The sequence below is a fragment of the Mastomys coucha genome, unplaced genomic scaffold, assembly GCF_008632895.1.
Source record: "Mastomys coucha isolate ucsf_1 unplaced genomic scaffold, UCSF_Mcou_1 pScaffold13, whole genome shotgun sequence".
Classification (NCBI taxonomy): Eukaryota; Metazoa; Chordata; class Mammalia; order Rodentia; family Muridae; genus Mastomys; species Mastomys coucha.
The window spans coordinates 66,467,378-66,484,475 of record NW_022196895.1 but is presented as its reverse complement, the minus strand read 5'-3'; the positions used below and the strand labels follow the sequence as shown (position 1 = coordinate 66,484,475).

General features: G+C 42.3%; 1 protein-coding gene across 6 annotated transcripts in view; it reads left to right on the top strand.

Moving 5' to 3' along the window:
• The first annotated feature begins 660 nt into the window (after positions 1 to 660).
• Poli (DNA polymerase iota) overlaps positions 661 to 17,098 on the top strand; it is a 35,777-nt gene continuing 19,339 nt past the window's right edge. For 3 of the 6 annotated variants that reach the window (XR_004117361.1, XM_031365983.1, XM_031365982.1), the window contains exons 1-10: positions 746 to 899; positions 2,222 to 2,347; positions 4,299 to 4,463; positions 5,503 to 5,655; positions 7,707 to 7,943; positions 8,226 to 8,404; positions 9,271 to 9,362; positions 14,164 to 14,291; positions 14,683 to 14,888; positions 15,746 to 16,577. Coding sequence is in view for 5 of the 6 variants with exons in the window: in XM_031365983.1 (XP_031221843.1) it covers positions 800 to 899; positions 2,222 to 2,347; positions 4,299 to 4,463; positions 5,503 to 5,655; positions 7,707 to 7,943; positions 8,226 to 8,404; positions 9,271 to 9,362; positions 14,164 to 14,291; positions 14,683 to 14,888; positions 15,746 to 16,561 (2,202 nt within the window). In the remaining variant the exon portion in view is untranslated. Of the gene's footprint in view, positions 900 to 2,221; positions 2,348 to 4,298; positions 4,464 to 5,502; positions 5,688 to 7,706; positions 7,944 to 8,225; positions 8,405 to 9,270; positions 9,363 to 14,163; positions 14,292 to 14,682; positions 14,889 to 15,745; positions 16,809 to 17,098 lie in introns of those variants that run through there. The other 3 variants (XM_031365981.1, XM_031365984.1, XM_031365985.1) reach the window with 3 other exon arrangements.

The following is a 17,098-nucleotide window of genomic DNA, read 5'->3' as shown; positions in this document are numbered from 1 at the left end:
TTTTTTTTCCATTTATGTAATCGAGTGTACGTTGTTTTGTTTGTTTTTACAGTACAGGTTCAGAGCAGTTACATAATATACTCAAAGTCATGTCTGTAAAATCAGTCTATAATGGTGATTTAATGACCCAAAGCTAGTGTGTCAAAGCCCTATTACTTTTTTTTTTTTTACATAAACCAATCACGGGTTCAATGCATCAGTCTCTCTCCAAATAAAACAAATCTCAACAAACCTCCACATTTTTGCTAATCATGTCTTTTACGTGGTCACTCAGGTTTAGGGGTTAACAGTTTTCTTAATCATTGGAAAGAGAATATATGTATATATATAAAGTGATTTTTTTTCTTTTTACATGAGCCGAACACTGAAGCCCTTGGGGAAAACTGAATCAATAAAAGGAAGGAATGGGATTGAAGAGATGTCTCAGGGGTGAGAATGCATGTTGCTCTTCCGTGGAACCCAAGAGCAGTTCCCAGAAACCACCAGGGGCTCACAAACCCCAGTTAATTCCAGTTAACTCCAGTTCCTGGGGATCCAACGCTCTTTTCTGGCCTTTTGTGGGCACTTGAACTCACATACTTTTTTTTTTTTTTAAAGAAAGAAAAAGAAAAAAAAAGATTAAAGAAAAGAAGAGACATCTGGGGCCTCTAACTCCACTTACCAACCACAACCAAACCCTTGGCCCCGCCTCTGCCACTCAGGCTGTTTCGCTTCAGTGCGCCGGCGCGAGGTTGGAGGCTGGGCCATGGTTTCCTAGGAGACCGTGCAGCAGCTGCGCTGCGGTTGGCCCGCAGGGAAGATGGGGGTGGAGTCGGAGGAGGAAGGCGGCCCGGCGGAGGAAGAAGACGTTCCTCGTGCCATGGAGCCCTCGGACGCGGGGGTGGCGGGCAGCTTGCGGGGTGCGCGCCGTCCGGGTGATGGCGGGAAGGGAGGGAAGGACGTGAAGGGCGGGAGCCCGGGGCGGTCGTTGGGTCGCGGACCTTCTGGTCCCGTTCGGGCCTGGAGAGTGCGGGCACTCGGCGTTGGCTCCCGGAGCCTGGCATGACTGCTGCATTCCTGCGCACCCCGGTGGGGTGCACCTGTCTCCAGGGCGGGCAGGCCTTTTTCGACCTCCGGTGGGGATCCCTGATGCTTCTGGCGGCTCCCAATCAGAGAATAGGTGGATTTAGTCGCCCGTTTATGCTTCGAGACCTGGGCTCGGCCTAGCAAGCAGGCTGGAGTCCCTAGGTGACCACTTCACCCCAGCCTCGTGACGCCAGGATCGGCGCTGGCTTCCCATTCCCTGACACGTCCCACCTCCAGTTAACAGAAAAGTTGTGGCAGACATGTTTCCATTATATCAACATTTTACATCGCCTTGGTACATATATCTAAATTAAAGTCTGTACACAACCAATCCTCTTTAATGGAAGATACCATATGTCCAGGTCTTGTCGGTTTCCCCACACATGTGCTTTTCCTAGCCTAGGGTCACAAGGTTGAGCTCTTTTGTAACTAAGGAAGGGAAACTATTGCTGTGGCTTCCTGTCAGACACATAAACTACTGTTTACTCACTGGCCTGATGGCTTCAGGTGCAGCCCTGACCCCAGGTTTTAAAATTAGATACTCAGTTTTTTAATTGAGTGCTTAAACTATTCGTTTTTCTGTTGCACCTCAGACACTGTTGTAGGCACTGGGGACTTTAAAACAGGAAATCTTAACTCTTGTGGGAGCTAAATTTAGTGTCCTGGAACCCACGGGTTGTGTTGGTTTGGTGTTTTTAAATGTAGGAACCAGGCCGCTTTGACTGGGTCTCAAGTTGGTTGAAAATAATATTGCTACAGTTTCTTTGCCTCACCTGTTCAAAGGTTCGGAAAAAACTTAACGTAGTACTAGGTTTTGTGCCATCCATTATTGATCAAGAGTTCCCCCTTAGATTAACTACTCAGAAAAAAAGGTAGCTGAAGAAATTCTAGTTAATTAATTAAATTAGTTAATTAATTAAAGCAGGACTGAAGACCTTTTTGTTGATGGCGTTTCATGTCTTTATGATTTGTAGATACTGTAGAGCATACAAAAAGTGGGCACTGGATACTTCATAAGTCCAAGGGAGGGAGGGGATGAGTGTTGAATTGAAGCCACTCTACATTCTTTATCAGATAAAATGTTTGAAGGACCTGTTAGTTGCTCATTGATGAAAAGCAGCCTGAATATGTTTGTTCTTCTTTGTGTATTGTGCAGCAGTTTGCGATCAAGGGGCACCAACACAAACCTTTTCGTCGAGAGTCATAGTCCATGTGGATCTGGATTGCTTCTATGCCCAAGTAGAAATGATCTCCAATCCAGAATTAAAGGATAAACCTTTAGGTAATCCATATTGATGGTATCTTTGTTAAGTGATGATAAAATTAGCTTCAACCATTTTTATTAACTCTATTAAGAAAGTTCCTGGAGTCCTTTTTTGCGTACTTTGTTGGCAGTTGTATTTGCTTTGCAACCAAGAGTAAATGTGCCCAAGCCTTTCCCCTTTAATAAAGCTGACATTAGCATAGGTAACACATGAACAGAAAGCACAATAGGCTCTTAGTAGACGTAGTGACTTATTTCTATAGGCTCATGCATTAGGTAAGGAGTGGGCCTTCTTTCGTGCACACAGAAAGGATGTTTTACTGTTAGCATAAAGGGCAGCCTTTGGGTTCCCAACTTCCTTCCTTTTCTTCTAGTACCTGGTTCGGTGTTATAAGTCACAGTCCAGCCTATGATTCTGTGAAGGACAAAGGGATGTCTAGGTTTTAGTTCTTCAGAGTGAGACTAAATTTTTAAGCTTTCCTAAGAGGTCAAGGATTTAAAGTAGGCCATCAGTTTTTCCCCTCTTAAGTCATTTCTGATTAGTACAAGATGCTCAGTAGTTACTTGGTACTGAAAGGTGTTTTGTGATTAAAGAAGTAGATATAAGTGGTTATCATGAAAAGAGTGTAAGTGTGCAAACAGGTCAGGCCGGGACACACTATGGGAAGTCCTTTTAGCTAAGGAGTTTACTGGTCTGGCCTTTTTGTATATAGCTTTTGGACTCAGTGACTTTCAGATATTGAAACAAAAAATGTATCTGCCACACTAATGTTCTGTCTTATGATGTCAGGTTTAAAAATATGCAAAAAGAATGGATTTAGGTATTTCCACATTTTCATTCTATATATTGCGGATAAATATGACTCACAGTGTCATGAAACAATCAACTTGTATAAAAAAGAGAAAAGCACATACGTTTAGCCATCCTAAATGCTTGGTAAAAAATGTTAATGTGTTCTATAGGTGGTCATAATGTCAATTTTAAAAAGAAGCCTAAAATAATTCCTCATGGTAGCACTACAAATTATGAGCTATAGTTCGTTGCTTAGGGTACTTACTGGCACAAGATTTCTCATGATTTCTGTGGCTTGGCTTTTAGAATATTGCTTATATTCACTGGCAGCTTGCTCAGAAGGTAAATGAGTTTTTCTAACATCAAGCCAGGGTTTGTTTGTTTGTTTTCCGTTGCAGTTGTTATTTTCATCAGACTTACTGTTTGGTAAACATACCTAAGAGTATTACATGACAGAATTAATTTATAAAATTAGTTGGGCTTTGAGTTGTCTGAAAAAGAATCTTAGAAGGATTCAATTCATGTTTTATCACTGAAAATTCCAAAGAGTATATTGACTTGAGGGTAATTTAAATTTGAGAAACACCGCTTCCCTTTGGGTACTGGTATCTGTCCACATTCTTATATGGAATTTCTGCTACAATTATTCAGTGGTTTCTTACTTAGTATATGATCTCTTTCTTCTCTAATTATTTTATAATGTGTAAATGGGAAACAGCTTGAAAACCTGATATTTCTTAGAATTTTAATTGGGGTGGTTCTTCTTAACTCAGTTATCTTTTTGTTCTTGCCAAAACCCACTTGTCTGGGTAAGGTGGTACAAAATCCTGTAATCCTAGCACTTGCAAAAGGGAGGCAGAGGTGGAAAGGTGAAAGGCCAGCTGGTGCTACTTGGTGAGTTCAAGGCCGCTGTGAAAGGGAATGGGAGGGGGCGTGTGCAGCAAAGGCCCAAGAGCTCTGATCTTGCAGTGGTGAGGCCCTGGACAAGCATGCATGCACACGGCTGTGGGTTTGAGCCCTATTGCTGCAAACGACCACAGCAGCAAACAGTGGGTTACCACCTACACTGTCACAGCGTGAAGCTGGGAAACTGTATTTTAAAATGCTCACTTCTGTATCATTTCCTCAGAGGAGTCTTGGTTTTTTTTTTGTTGTTGTTTTGTTTTGTTTTTATAGGTGTGCAACAGAAATACTTGGTGGTTACTTGCAACTATGAAGCCAGGAAACTGGGAGTGAAGAAGCTTATGAATGTCAGAGATGCAAAAGAAAAGTGCCCTCAGCTGGTCCTAGTGAATGGAGAAGACTTGAGTCGCTACAGAGAGATGTCCTATAAGGTCACGGGTACAAGCTAGAGGCTGTATATGTAGCATGTTTATGTAGGGTGACTGTTACAAAAGAAAGCGCCATATAGTTCTTTTTGCCTAACACCTTTTAAAAAAAATTGGGGTTTGCCCACTTCAAAAATTATTAAGGAGTTGGCAGGTGGCTCAGTGAATAGAGACTCTTGATGTCAAACCTAGCAACTGGAGTTCATCCAGGCACCCACTTGGTAGAAGGAAAGAACTGACTTGGACAGATCTCCATACATATTGTAGCATGTGCCCCCCCTTCCTCCACCAAAAAATTAAGTGTAATACATTTTTTAAACTATATAAGAAGGTGACTTCATATACTTCCAGATAAATAAATTAAATACAAATTTTTGATTATATAAGTAAGCCACTTTCACTATTACAGCTGTAAGGAGAAAATGAATAGCCATTTATTTCTTGATATCCACTTCAAGATTTTAGCTGCCTCTTAAGCATGGGTTGTTTTATTTATTTATTTTTTAAGTATACTACAGATAAAAAAGTTATGGATGTGGAAAAAGATTGAGTTAGATTTATTACTGTGAATCATTACCCTGGGGATATTATTTTTGGGCTTTTTTTCTTTGAATATTACCTCTACTCAAAAGTCTGTTAACTGAGGACATTATCCAAGATTCCATGCGGAGCTGAGCTGGAGAGATGGCTCAGCAGTTAAGAGCACTGGCTGCTGTTCCAGATGATCTGGGTTCTATTTCCTGCACCTACATGAGGGTTCACAAACATCTGCAACTCTAGTTCTAGGGATCCAGTACCCTCTTGTGGCCTCTGTAGGTACCAGGCATACACACACAGTACTATACAGACCCACATATCAACAAAATGCCCATACATGAAATAAAAAACTTAAGTAAAAAGATTAAAAGGTGTGAAACTGTGGTGCATATTGTATCATACATACGATATGCACATATTTTATATGTTATACTTGCTACCTTAGTCATTAAACAGTAAGATCCATTCTAGTTTGTAACTTAATTATATCTGTGTTCCAATGTTATTTCAATTAGAATTGTTGGAGGAATTTAGTCCAGCTGTCGAGAGACTTGGATTTGATGAAAATTTTGTGGATCTAACAGAAATGGTTGAGAAACGACTGCAGCAGCTTCCAAGTGATGAGCTTCCGTCCGTGACTGTGTTCGGCCATGTTTACAATAGCCAGTGTGAGTGCGTCCTCTGCGTCCCCTCGGTGACTGTAAGTGCACATATCCCATAGCCAGTGAGCTCACTGACAGCTGTGTAACTATGTCAGTCAGTGTGGTGACTGTAAGTGCGCACATCCCATAGCCAGTGAGCTCACTGACAGCTGTGTAACTATGTCAGTCAGTGTCTAAGACGGCCAAAATGATGTGGTGCCAGTCACGTCAAGGATTCAGAAAAGTTGACTGGTGTGTAGAACTGTGTCCCTTCAGGTGCAGCTTTCGTCTCTCTGAGGCCATTAACCTCTTATTCTTTCTGCTCCTTATTTTTAAGAGCTCTACCTCTGTAGATTGTCCTTAACTTACAGATGTTGACTTATTACTTTTTCCTTTGTCATTTTTTTAAAGATTTATTTTTATTTTATATATATGAGTACACTGTTGCTGTCTTCAGACACACCAGAAGAGGGCATTGGATCCCATTCCAGATGGTTGTGAGCTACCATGTGGTTACTGGGAATTGAACTCAGGATCTCTGGAAGAGCAGTCAGTGTTCTTAAGCACTGAGCCATCTTTCCAGCCCCTCCTTGGTCATTTTTAATTCTGAATTTTGAGGTAGGCTAAATGTGTTGTTGATCCCTTCTGCTCCTCCGAGAACTGAGACTCCCATGTTGGGTCCTGGCTATGTCTTGTCCAGGCCTTTTGTCACAAGCCAATCTACTATTTGCTGGTGACTTCCCCCAGGCTTCAGGCTAATCAGTTCAAGTGACCATTAGCAACTATTGGCAAAAAGTGACATGGTTAATCTTCACATATGAAGAAAGTGTGGAAGACAGGTATTTTTTCCTGGGATTTTCATGTCTGTAAATAAGTTGTAGTTAGTGCCTGGGAATATCTAATTAGGCTTCTAGACACCTGTGACTGCTGGAGAATGAATGTAGAGGACAGGCTTTCATGTAAGAGTGGCCTGACATAGTCAGTCCTCTAGCTCAGCATGGACTTCCTCATCTGCCCCTGTTTAGAGTGGCCTGGATCACCGCCACAGACAACAGGGGCAGAACCTGTGTGTCTGGGAGACGCGGAGCCTCCTCTCCTGTGTAGATTGTGCTGTGCCTTTTTGCCAGGCTCTAGGGTGAAAAGCCAGAGAGATACAGATACATCTTTGTGCAGCTGTTAAAGCAGATGCAGACCTTACTGTTTGGAAAAGACAGGATCAGTGTAGAGAGAGCTAGATTTCATATTTCAAATGAAGAATGCCTAATTATTACTTTTTCTTCTTTTATATAAGTTATTTAATTGAAACCAGTCTCACTATGTAGCCTGGCTGGCCTGGAACTTAGGGTTGACCAGGATAGCTTTAGACTTTGAGATCAGCTTACCTCTGCCTCCCAAGTGCTTGGCTACACACATAGATCTAAAAGCAGTTTCTTTCAAACCAGTATATAAACAAGCAGAATCATGGTGTGGACGCTCTTGTCTGTTATAGAGAAGCAGTTATCATTTTGGCACGTTGATTTTATCTTGCCTCTGTGGACTGTGCGTGTGCTCTCAGCTAGGCCAATTGAGCTTCAGGGGAGTAAGTCCTGTGACAGACACTTCATCTCCACGTCCTTCCAGCATGCGTCCTAGGATGGATCCACACCAAAGAAAATGTGTTTCTTTATAACTTCCCTATGGTATCATAAGCAGAACTCCTAACCTGTGGGCAAGCTTTTTTTTTCCAGCAGGGTGTTCATGTGGTACGTGTCATCTAGACATCATTCTAAAGCTACGTCTGTTTCCCTAGTGTGTGTTTCCTTCTGTTTTTTTTATTGGTAAAGGTGAATGCCTGTCAGCCAGAACTACCAGGAACTGCATTTTCAGTCTGTTAGTGAGTGAGCACTCACACATGCATTCCTTATCACAGGCCCTTGGTATCTGTTCAGTTTGTAATGACCCAGGACAAACTAAAGAAGCTGTTAGAAGAGCAGTGGGGGAGTGTTGAGGGAGGAGTATCAACAAAATCCTGGGCTCTTTGAACCCTCTTCGTGAGAGGGGAAATTAATGCTTTTGTGGTAATGCCATTGTCGTTACAGCCGTGAACCTACACAACGTCATGCACCTGAGACTTGTGGTTGGATCGCAGATTGCAGCAGAGATGCGGGAAGCCATGTATAGTCAGCTTGGGCTCACGGGCTGTGCTGGAGTGGCTCCTAATAAACTCTTGGCAAAGTTAGTGTCTGGTGTTTTTAAACCAAATCAACAGACAGTCTTATTACCTGAAAGCTGTCAACATCTCATTCACAGTTTGAACCACATAAAGGAAATGCCTGGTAAGACAAATACATTTGAAGAGTGTATATTGGCTTTGTTGTAATTTCTTTAAACTATGCAATTAATTCCTAGAGGCATACACTTGGCTTTTTGGAGAAAACCAAAAACCTGAAATGCGTTTTGGGAGACAAATCTGTGTGAAGATATATGTGCAAGTACTTTTTTCACACAAGACTTTGAGTGGTACCCTGGAGCCATATGGTGGAAACATCTTTAATATTGAGAGTAGCTTGGGTTTGAGAAGCAAAGCCTTCATACCACTGTGTATTTCTATTGTTTAGGTATCGGCTATAAAACTGCCAAGCGTCTCGAAGTGCTGGGAATCAGTAGTGTGCGTGATCTGCAAACCTTTCCAACCAAAACATTAGAAAAGGAATTAGGAACTTCAGTTGCTCAGCGCATCCAGAAGCTCAGCTTTGGTGAGGACAAGTCTCCTGTGACACCGTCAGGGCCACCGCAGGTACGTGAGCATGGTGTTTGGTTTACTGGGTGGCGGCTATGATGCTGTGTAAGCTAAAGCTGCCAGGCGTGTTAGTACTCACTACTCTGGAGTGCTTTGCAGCTTGTGTGTGATTCTTTCCCAGGGGATACTGATTTCTGTGGATGAGCAAGTATTCTGAAACTGAAACTTGCCTACCAGTAGTTTTAAATCTAATTATCTATTTTGTTGTTGTTGTTGTTGTTGTTGTTACTGCCTTAAAATCCTGATATACACACAAACATATAAAGATATTAACCTTTTAAAACACCCTCATTTTTAGACTAATCCAGTGATTTGGACAGTGGGGATCCACTAATTTTTAGACTAATCCAGTTAGCAAGGGTTTTTTCTCACATGGTAGGCACGTCAGAAATGGCTCCACATACTCATCTCATTGAATTTCACTCTAAGCTCAGAGATATGCAGCACCCTTTGTTCAGACCTTCCTTCTCACTCCTCGTGCTTCCTCTTTCCCTCTTTAAGACCAGGGCATTGCACTATAAAAAAATAACTTGTCCAAGCATAAATTCAGATTAAGGTTCTAGGGCCATGGGAGCCTTGCTGTGGTCCTGTAGAGAAATTAGAGGTGGTCCTTGTGCTTTAAAATTGCATGACTCATGGTGCAAAATAACGGTACACCCAATAACTGCATGCACAATAATTGCACACACAATAACTACACATACAATAACTGTACACACAACTGCACACACCAGGATTTAGCGCAAAAGTGAATCTGGTGTTAGTGATGCATAAAGATAGGTCGCAAAGAGCTTGTGGAGTACTTGTTTGGTATGAATCCTGTGTTTGCTTTTATACTAACCTTATTTATACTTTTTTGGTAGTCCTTTAGTGAAGAAGATACGTTTAAAAAGTGTTGTTCAGAAGTGGAAGCTAAAGCTAAGATTGAAGAATTACTTTCCAGTCTCTTGAACAGGTGTGTCTCACGTTGCCTCACCATCTCTTATGTTTATGCTGGATGTAGAGCCACCGCATGTTCTATGTTGGGTTTTACAGATTAACTGTGAATGAGACAGTGTTATTCAAGATAGATCATTTGCCATTAGATTTCTCTTATTCATGTTCTTAATTAAAATTACCAACTTCCATTAATTGTCATTCAAGTAACACAGTGGTTATATTGATCTTAAGCCACAGTGGTTACCTAAAAGGTTTCTTCAGTATTTCTCATAATATTCCTAGACTTATAGTCTTTAGATGAGAAGGATTTTTAAATCTTCCCTGTAGCTGTTGCAAGCCTGTGCTCCAGACATTAGGACTTGCTTTTCAGTTAACATGGGAACTACAGAGAAGAGTCGGCCTGCCACAGTTCTCATGGTCCTCGTGTAGGCACTTTTCTCATGGCCCTCGTGTAGCACGGTGGGATGATGGCTCAGAGTAGGAAGGTGCTAACGAGCAGGGCGAGAGGCAGCAGGGGAACAACTGGCTCCCTTGTCTCAGACTCAAAAAGACAGTGGAGTCAAAGCAAGGGATCTCTAAGTAGGTGTTTGTATAATGTGTAAGTACGTACAAGGTGCTCTGAGCTGACAGTTAACAATGATGTGTCAACTGAGATCTAAATATACAAAAAAACACGTAACATAAACTGAGCAAGAAATGCTTTCCTGCTGTCCCTTGTTATCTTTCAAATGTACATTTCTCATTTCCTGTAAGAAAGTTTTCATCTCCCATCACTTCATGTCATTAGAGTTGTCCTAAATTGGTTTAGAGCATGTATGCTTCAGAAATGTTCCAAGAACAGTTGGCTGTACCCAGAGGAGACAGCCTGATGTTTGTTGCAGAGATCTATGTGACTCTAAATCACATGCAGCTTGCCTCGTCATTGTTGGCCGCCTGCTCTGAGGTAGAGTATGACTCAGCTCCAGTGAGATGGCTCCCCATCTTCTGGGGACTCTGCTGCTAAAACTGGGTCATCATTCTGCCTCAGCTCGCACGTACCTGAAATCAGTGGCTGTGGAGAGTGGTCCTCCGCATGGAAACACCAGAGGAAGTATTTGCTGTATACTTTAAGTTTTCCACCTGAAGACTCGATCCAGAAGAGAGCAGGTCCTCTAACCCTCTGAGACAGCAGACGTCTGGAGTCCTCAGTCCATGCCTCTGTTGCCAGTACTCCCTAACACCACATTGCTGTGCTATGACAGACTCATTTCTGTACCTGAGCTTAATAGGATGCAAGTGACTGGTATAAAAATAATTTCATATAGCTGTGTGTCTGTATGTCTGAAACACATTTTTCTTCTAGAGAATTTATTGATTGATCCTACAGGTAGGAGACAAAGGTAAGCTGTTTTTTAAGAGCCAGGCTCTAGGCACTAGGTTAAAGTTGCGTTTAGCCTTTTCCTAGTGTCCTGTTGAGCAGACCTCATGTCCGATGAGGTGGCTGTTAGTGACCACCAAGGCTCAGGTGCCGCCCTTCCACCACTGCTGGACTGTGGCTAGTGTAGTCACTGCTTTCGGGGTGTAGGCTATAGCTGAGGATGGCTGAGCGCTGCTTCTCCTTGCCAGGCCGCACTGTCCTTCCTGATTCTAAGAGCCACTCCTCAGGGATGAGGCTTCTGGGTCAGTTCTAACTCTCACGCCCACATCCTGTGTCCAGAGTGCTTGCTGTCTTCATGAACAGGCACTCACCTTAGAATTCTAGGAGTCCTTCCATCTAGGGCACTGCAGTAGCCTGTATTGTTTTCAGGGTTCTGGACTGCCCTGCTCACCAGCTTGGGAGGCACCAGCTTGGGAGGGGCTTTCTCATGCACCTGACAGTCCATGGCTCTGCGGGAAAACATTATTACTTCAAGTGCTGTGACTTCTTTAAACCACATATAAATATATAGAAATAAGTACTTATATGTAGTTTATGGGTATTATATAATTATAAATTTTATATTATTTATATAAATACATGTATAATTTTAGGTAAGTAGAGAATCTCTTTTGAATGTGTTTTTTATTATAGCTATCCTCCCCCCCCCCCCCCCGCCAACTCCTCCCATAGGCTCCTCCATACTGCTCTGTCCCTGTTCTCTCCTTCTGTCTCTCCCCTCATTAGCCATCTATTGCCTACAGCTCCCAGCTGGTGTGGGGCTGTGCATCCCTTTCTGCCACCCATGCTGATGTGGACTCTTGTGATCTAGCATGGGCAACCCTAACTGTTGGTAGCTCATGGGTACATCAGCGCTGTCAGGCCCAGAAGAAAATTTCGTGGCAGTCCTCTGGCTCTTACTGTCTTCATCTCTCTCTTCTTTACTGTTGACTAAGCCTTGGGTGTGGGATTGTGTTGTAGATTCCTATTATTAGGGTTGGCCACTACACGGGCACTTTTATTCTCTGCACTTTGTCCATTTGTGATTCTCTGTAATTACTTCCATCTGCTACAGAAAGAAGCTTATCTGATGTGGATGAGAGCTGCTGTCATCGTGAGCATTAGGATAAGTACTTAGAAGGCAAGTAGATGGTATACCTGAGTGAAATGGTAGAGATAGGTACTCCTCTAGGTCCTGTGAGGTAGGTGCTCCTCTAGGGCCTGTGAGGTAGGTGCCCCTCTAGGGCCTGTGAGGTAGATGCCCCTCTAGGTCCTGTGAGGTAGGTGCTCCTCTAGGGCCTGTGAGGTAGGTGCCCCTCTAGGGCCTGTGAGGTAGGTGCCCCTCTAGGGCCTGTGAGGTAGATGCCCCTCTAGGGCCTGTAACCTCTCCAGCTGTAGGTTTTGGCTAATCTTATAGCACCAGGCATGGAGTTCCTTCTGTTCAACAGACTTTAAATCCAATTATATATATGTAATGCTAGTGAAGGAATGGACGTGCTAGTGAGAGCAAGCAGTCAGAGAGCAAGCTTCCTTCTTCTATGTCCTTATATAGAGGCTAGCATCAGGTGTGGCCCAAATTAAAGGTGGCTCTTCCCACCTCAAAAGAGTCTTCCCACTTCGAATGATTGGAAAGTATAAAAAAATACAAAACACCAAAACCAAAACCAAAACCCCTCAGCAGTTGTGCCCAGCCACTTGGGTTTTAGTTAATTCCACATGTAGTCAAGTTGGCAACCAAGAATAGCCAGCACAGCTTGTCATTATGGTAGTTGACAGGACTTCCAGCTGGGTGGGGCTCCTGGTAACTCTCTTTCCTGGCGTCCTGCATGGCACATTCCTGCACTGCCGTAGTCAGAGGAGGGGATGTAGGGAGCTTCCAGCTTAGTACCAGCTTCATTTCTGCGAGTCCTGTGACCAGTGTGCGGTATCTTTAGTACAGCACAAGTTAGGGCATGCAACTAAGAGCAGTGACAATTGCATGCATTACCTTGTAATATCTTTTGCCCCCACCCCACCCTGGACGCCACATCTGACACGTTTTGATAAGTGCGTGGAGTTTGTGGGGAGCGTTACCCCCACTGTAGGACGGATTCTGTATGGCCCTGTCACCATCTTTAGTGTCACTTCTCCCTCCCTTGCTTCTCTGCACTCTACCCTCCCCCCGCCCCTGCCCTCCTGCCTTCATAGACCTGCGCTCTACTCTCCTCACTGCAGGCCTTCCCACTACACAGTCCTTTTCTCCTTGACTGGATTCCACACTTACTCCAAGGTAGAAGCTCCAGCCTGAAGGTTCTTAAGTAAGAGAGAACATGCAGATTTTGTCTTTCTAGGTCGAGGTGACCTCACAAGGTATAATATTGTCTAGTACCCAAGCCAAAAATCTGTGGCCAAATTAAAAGGTAGAAAAACAATTAGCTTTATATAATCTTTCATTGCTCATGACCATTTCCTGCATTCAGTCTTTCCTCATCCCCTTATTTCTAAGTTTTTCTGTCCTTATACAGTACCCCTAATATGTGTACACACACCCACCCCCCACACACATGTGCACACACACTTGTACATACATATGTGTGTGTATGTGTGTGTGTGTGTGTGTGTGTATTGTTGGCTAGATTCTGCATATGAGAAAACATGTGGTTTCTTTCTTTCTGAGAGTGTGTGGTCTTGCTTCATATTATATGTCACAGGTCCATTGATGGGCCTGTGGGTGTACGCCCAGTAGTGCCATTGTTAGGTCATGTGGTACATTTGTCTTAACTTTCTGAGGACACTACACACTGAATTCATGAGTACCCCAGTTTATATTCTCAACAGAGCTGAATGAGCAGTCTCCTTTCTACACATTCTTCCCAGCACTTGTTACCATCTACTATATTGTGACCATTGAGTGAGGTGAGATCAGATGAAATGGCAAAGTAGTTTTAATTTACTTTTTCCCCAATTGCTAAGGCTGTTGAAAATTATTTTTATTTTTTTTGGCAGGTGGGGTTGTTTTCTTGTCTTTTGAGTTCTTTTTATTTTATTTTATTTTTTTTTTGTTTTTCGAGACAGGGTTTCTCTGTGTATCCCTGGCTGTCCTGGAACTCACTCTGTAGACCAGGCTGGCTTCGAACTCAGAAATCCGCCTGCCTCTGCCTCCCAAGTGCTGGGAGTAAAGGCGTGTGCCACCACTGCCCAGCTTGAGTTCTTTATATATTCTGGCTATTAGTCCTCTATTAGATATATAGCTGTCATGGCTTTACTATGTTGACTCTGAGATACTTATTTGGATATTTTTGAGCATTTATTACTTTATTATTTCATTTTCTATGGTACATTTAGTTGCTATAGTTATAAGATACTTCAGTAAATAAGTATTCCATCATCTTAAAGTCATGTTAATTAATTTCATTATTGTGTTTTCCATTTCTGTTTTTAGAGTATGCCAGGATGGAAGGAAGCCCCATACAATAAGATTAGTCATCCGTCGATACTCTGATAAACACTGTAATCGAGAGAGTCGTCAGTGTCCTATCCCATCCCACGTCATTCAGAAGTTAGGGACAGGTATGGGTCAGTTCTCTAAGAAGATAAATGGCATATTTAACTCTTCAAAAAGCAAACTTTGACTTAGAAACATGCCATATTAAAGAATTTTCTGTATTCTTCTAAACTTAGTTTTATTTTACCAGGAATTAACATCAGGAAAGCGTTTTAGTAGATAATAAAAGTAAATTTACTCAATAAACTCAGTAAATACTTAGTTAAAAATATTTTCCGACTTCAGAGGGTACGAATCTAAAATAATTAGTAAAATACATTTAGTAAATAATATCAAGATGTGTGGTGATCCCAATTTAGATTTTAAGTTCTTAATTCAAGTCATATAAATAATATTGTGCTTTGCATACTTATTTACAATGCATATGCTTATTACATCCTTCTACATTTTATTTAGGAAATTATGACGCGATACCTCCCCTGATTGATATCCTTATGAAACTTTTTCGAAACATGGTGAACGTAAAGATGCCCTTTCACCTGACTCTTCTAAGTGTGTGCTTCTGCAACCTGAAAGCCCTGAGCAGTGCTAAGAAAGGGCCTATGGACTGCTACCTAACGCCATCGCACTCAACAACTGCCTACTCCTGCACGTGCAGCTTTGTAAGTACACCCTGCCTACACTGCTGGTAAGCCACCATCTGTATGTGTATTTAGGACAGTTTGCCAATTCTCTGAGATGCTACTTTTCGGATGATTTAGTTGTTTATAGTTCCTATCACAGGATGGTTGCTAGCCTTAAATATATTGTAATTCAAGAGGAAAATGTAAACACAGAATAAAAGAGATGGCTATTATGGCACTTCTATTTTGGGAAGTGTTAACACATTTTCTGGAGGTCTATACAAATATTATTGATTGGCTTATAAATATAAGCATATCTAGAAATTAATTACCATTGTACTAAGATTAGGATACTATTATAATAATTGCTGAGCTGTAGTAGAGTGCATGAATGTTTTATGGTATATAAACCCAGAAGGGAAATTCAAGTGAAAAATTTTATAGAAAAGTTAAGTAAACTTAGGTTGAGAGTGTTTCTAAAGTTTTATAGAAATGAAGTTATTACACAAGTAATTTTTGAGAAATCAGCCAAATTTTTTTTTTGTGTGTGCTTTTTGCTTTGTGCTTATATTTTTAACAGCATTGGCTCACTTTAGTCTACTGAGTTAGCTATGGAACACATGGTTGCTGAGAGCTTTGCCTCCTGCAGGTTTTGTCTCCTACTCTGCGCAAGGACCACATGACTATGATGATAGGCCACACAGTGGTGTGTGACACTGGGATGGATTATTCTCTGTAGATACTTGGCACTCATGCCAAAAGATCAAAGGTGCTGGGCACCCGTGCAGGGCACCCGTGCAGGTCTGCTGCTGTGGGAGACACTAGCTGCAGGAGAACTGCAGCTGTCATGTAAGGTGGGTGGACTCCTGAGCTCTGCTCTTCCCCTTGTGTTGTAGAAAGTGAAGGACACCCATAAGGAAGACTCCTACAAGGAGAAAGATGCAAACTGTGATTGTCTACCAAGTAGAAGAATTGAAAGCACGAGAACAGGGGAGCCTCCATTGGATGCCACCTGTTTTCCTAAAGAAAAAGACACGAGTGACATACCACTCCAGTCGCTGCCAGAGGGTGTTGACCAAGAAGTCTTTAAGCAACTTCCAGCAGATATTCAAGAAGAAATCCTTTCTGGAAAATGTAGAGACAATCTTCAAGGGAAAGGGAGTTTAAGTTGTCCGTTACATGCCTCTAGAGGAGTATTGTCTTTCTTTTCTGCAAAGCAAATGCAAGCCAGTTGCTTAAGCCCCAAAGATACTATGTTCACGAGCAAGCAGGCATCAGCCATGTCTCCCTGTGAGCCGGGAACATCGGGACTGAAAACTAGCAGCTCCTCCCATCCATCCTGTGGAAAAGATTGTTCCTATTATGTAGATAATCAGTTAAAGTTAAAGGACAAACGAACGAAAAGCTCTACAGAGACTCAAGGATTCCACTTTTCCAATACCAACCCTGCTGTTTCTGTTTTTCATTCATTTCCAAATCAGCAGAGTGAACAGCATTTCTCCACTCGCTGCACTGCAGACAGCCCCAGGCAGACAGCCAGCACCTCTCACCAGGGCCTGGAAAACAGAGAGCAAGATCCTGTGCATGAGCAGCCTACTTTCCCACCAGACATTGATCCTCAAGTTTTCTATGAGCTTCCAGAAGAAGTCCAAAAAGAACTGATGGCTGAATGGAAGAAGGCTGGAGTAGAGCTCCCCTCTGTGCACAGATAAGTGCACTCAGGAAAAGGTCAGAAAGCTGGGGAGTGCTCATTCCCAGATCACCTTTGCATAATTAAAAAGTAATATTCAGTGGTGTAGAAATCCGACGTAAGATAAGGCAAAAATGGGTGCAGGAAGTAAATTCTAGGACAAAAGGAAAGTGTCCATAATGTGGTAATGTAAAAAAAAAGCTATCCTCCTATTATTTCTCCAGCTGTTTTATATCATTGTCAATAAAAGGACTATCATGTCAACAACACTAGGCTTTTACTGTAAGTTGTAGAGAATGGTGGTAGAAGGAACATTATTTGAAATTCTTATGGTAAACATGGGCACCAGGAATGCGAGGTGATGGGCCTATGACACTCTTAGCACTATAAACAAAGTCCATTTCCACATAGGCAACCAATCTATAGCGTCTAAAGCAATGGGTGGTGACGTCCTGCTGTTTTCTATCTCCTGTATATTTGGACACAAGACTAGGATATGTCAGAAACAGAAATCATTACTAAGTAGTCCTGTAATTACTTTCCCTTTTTTTTTTTTTTT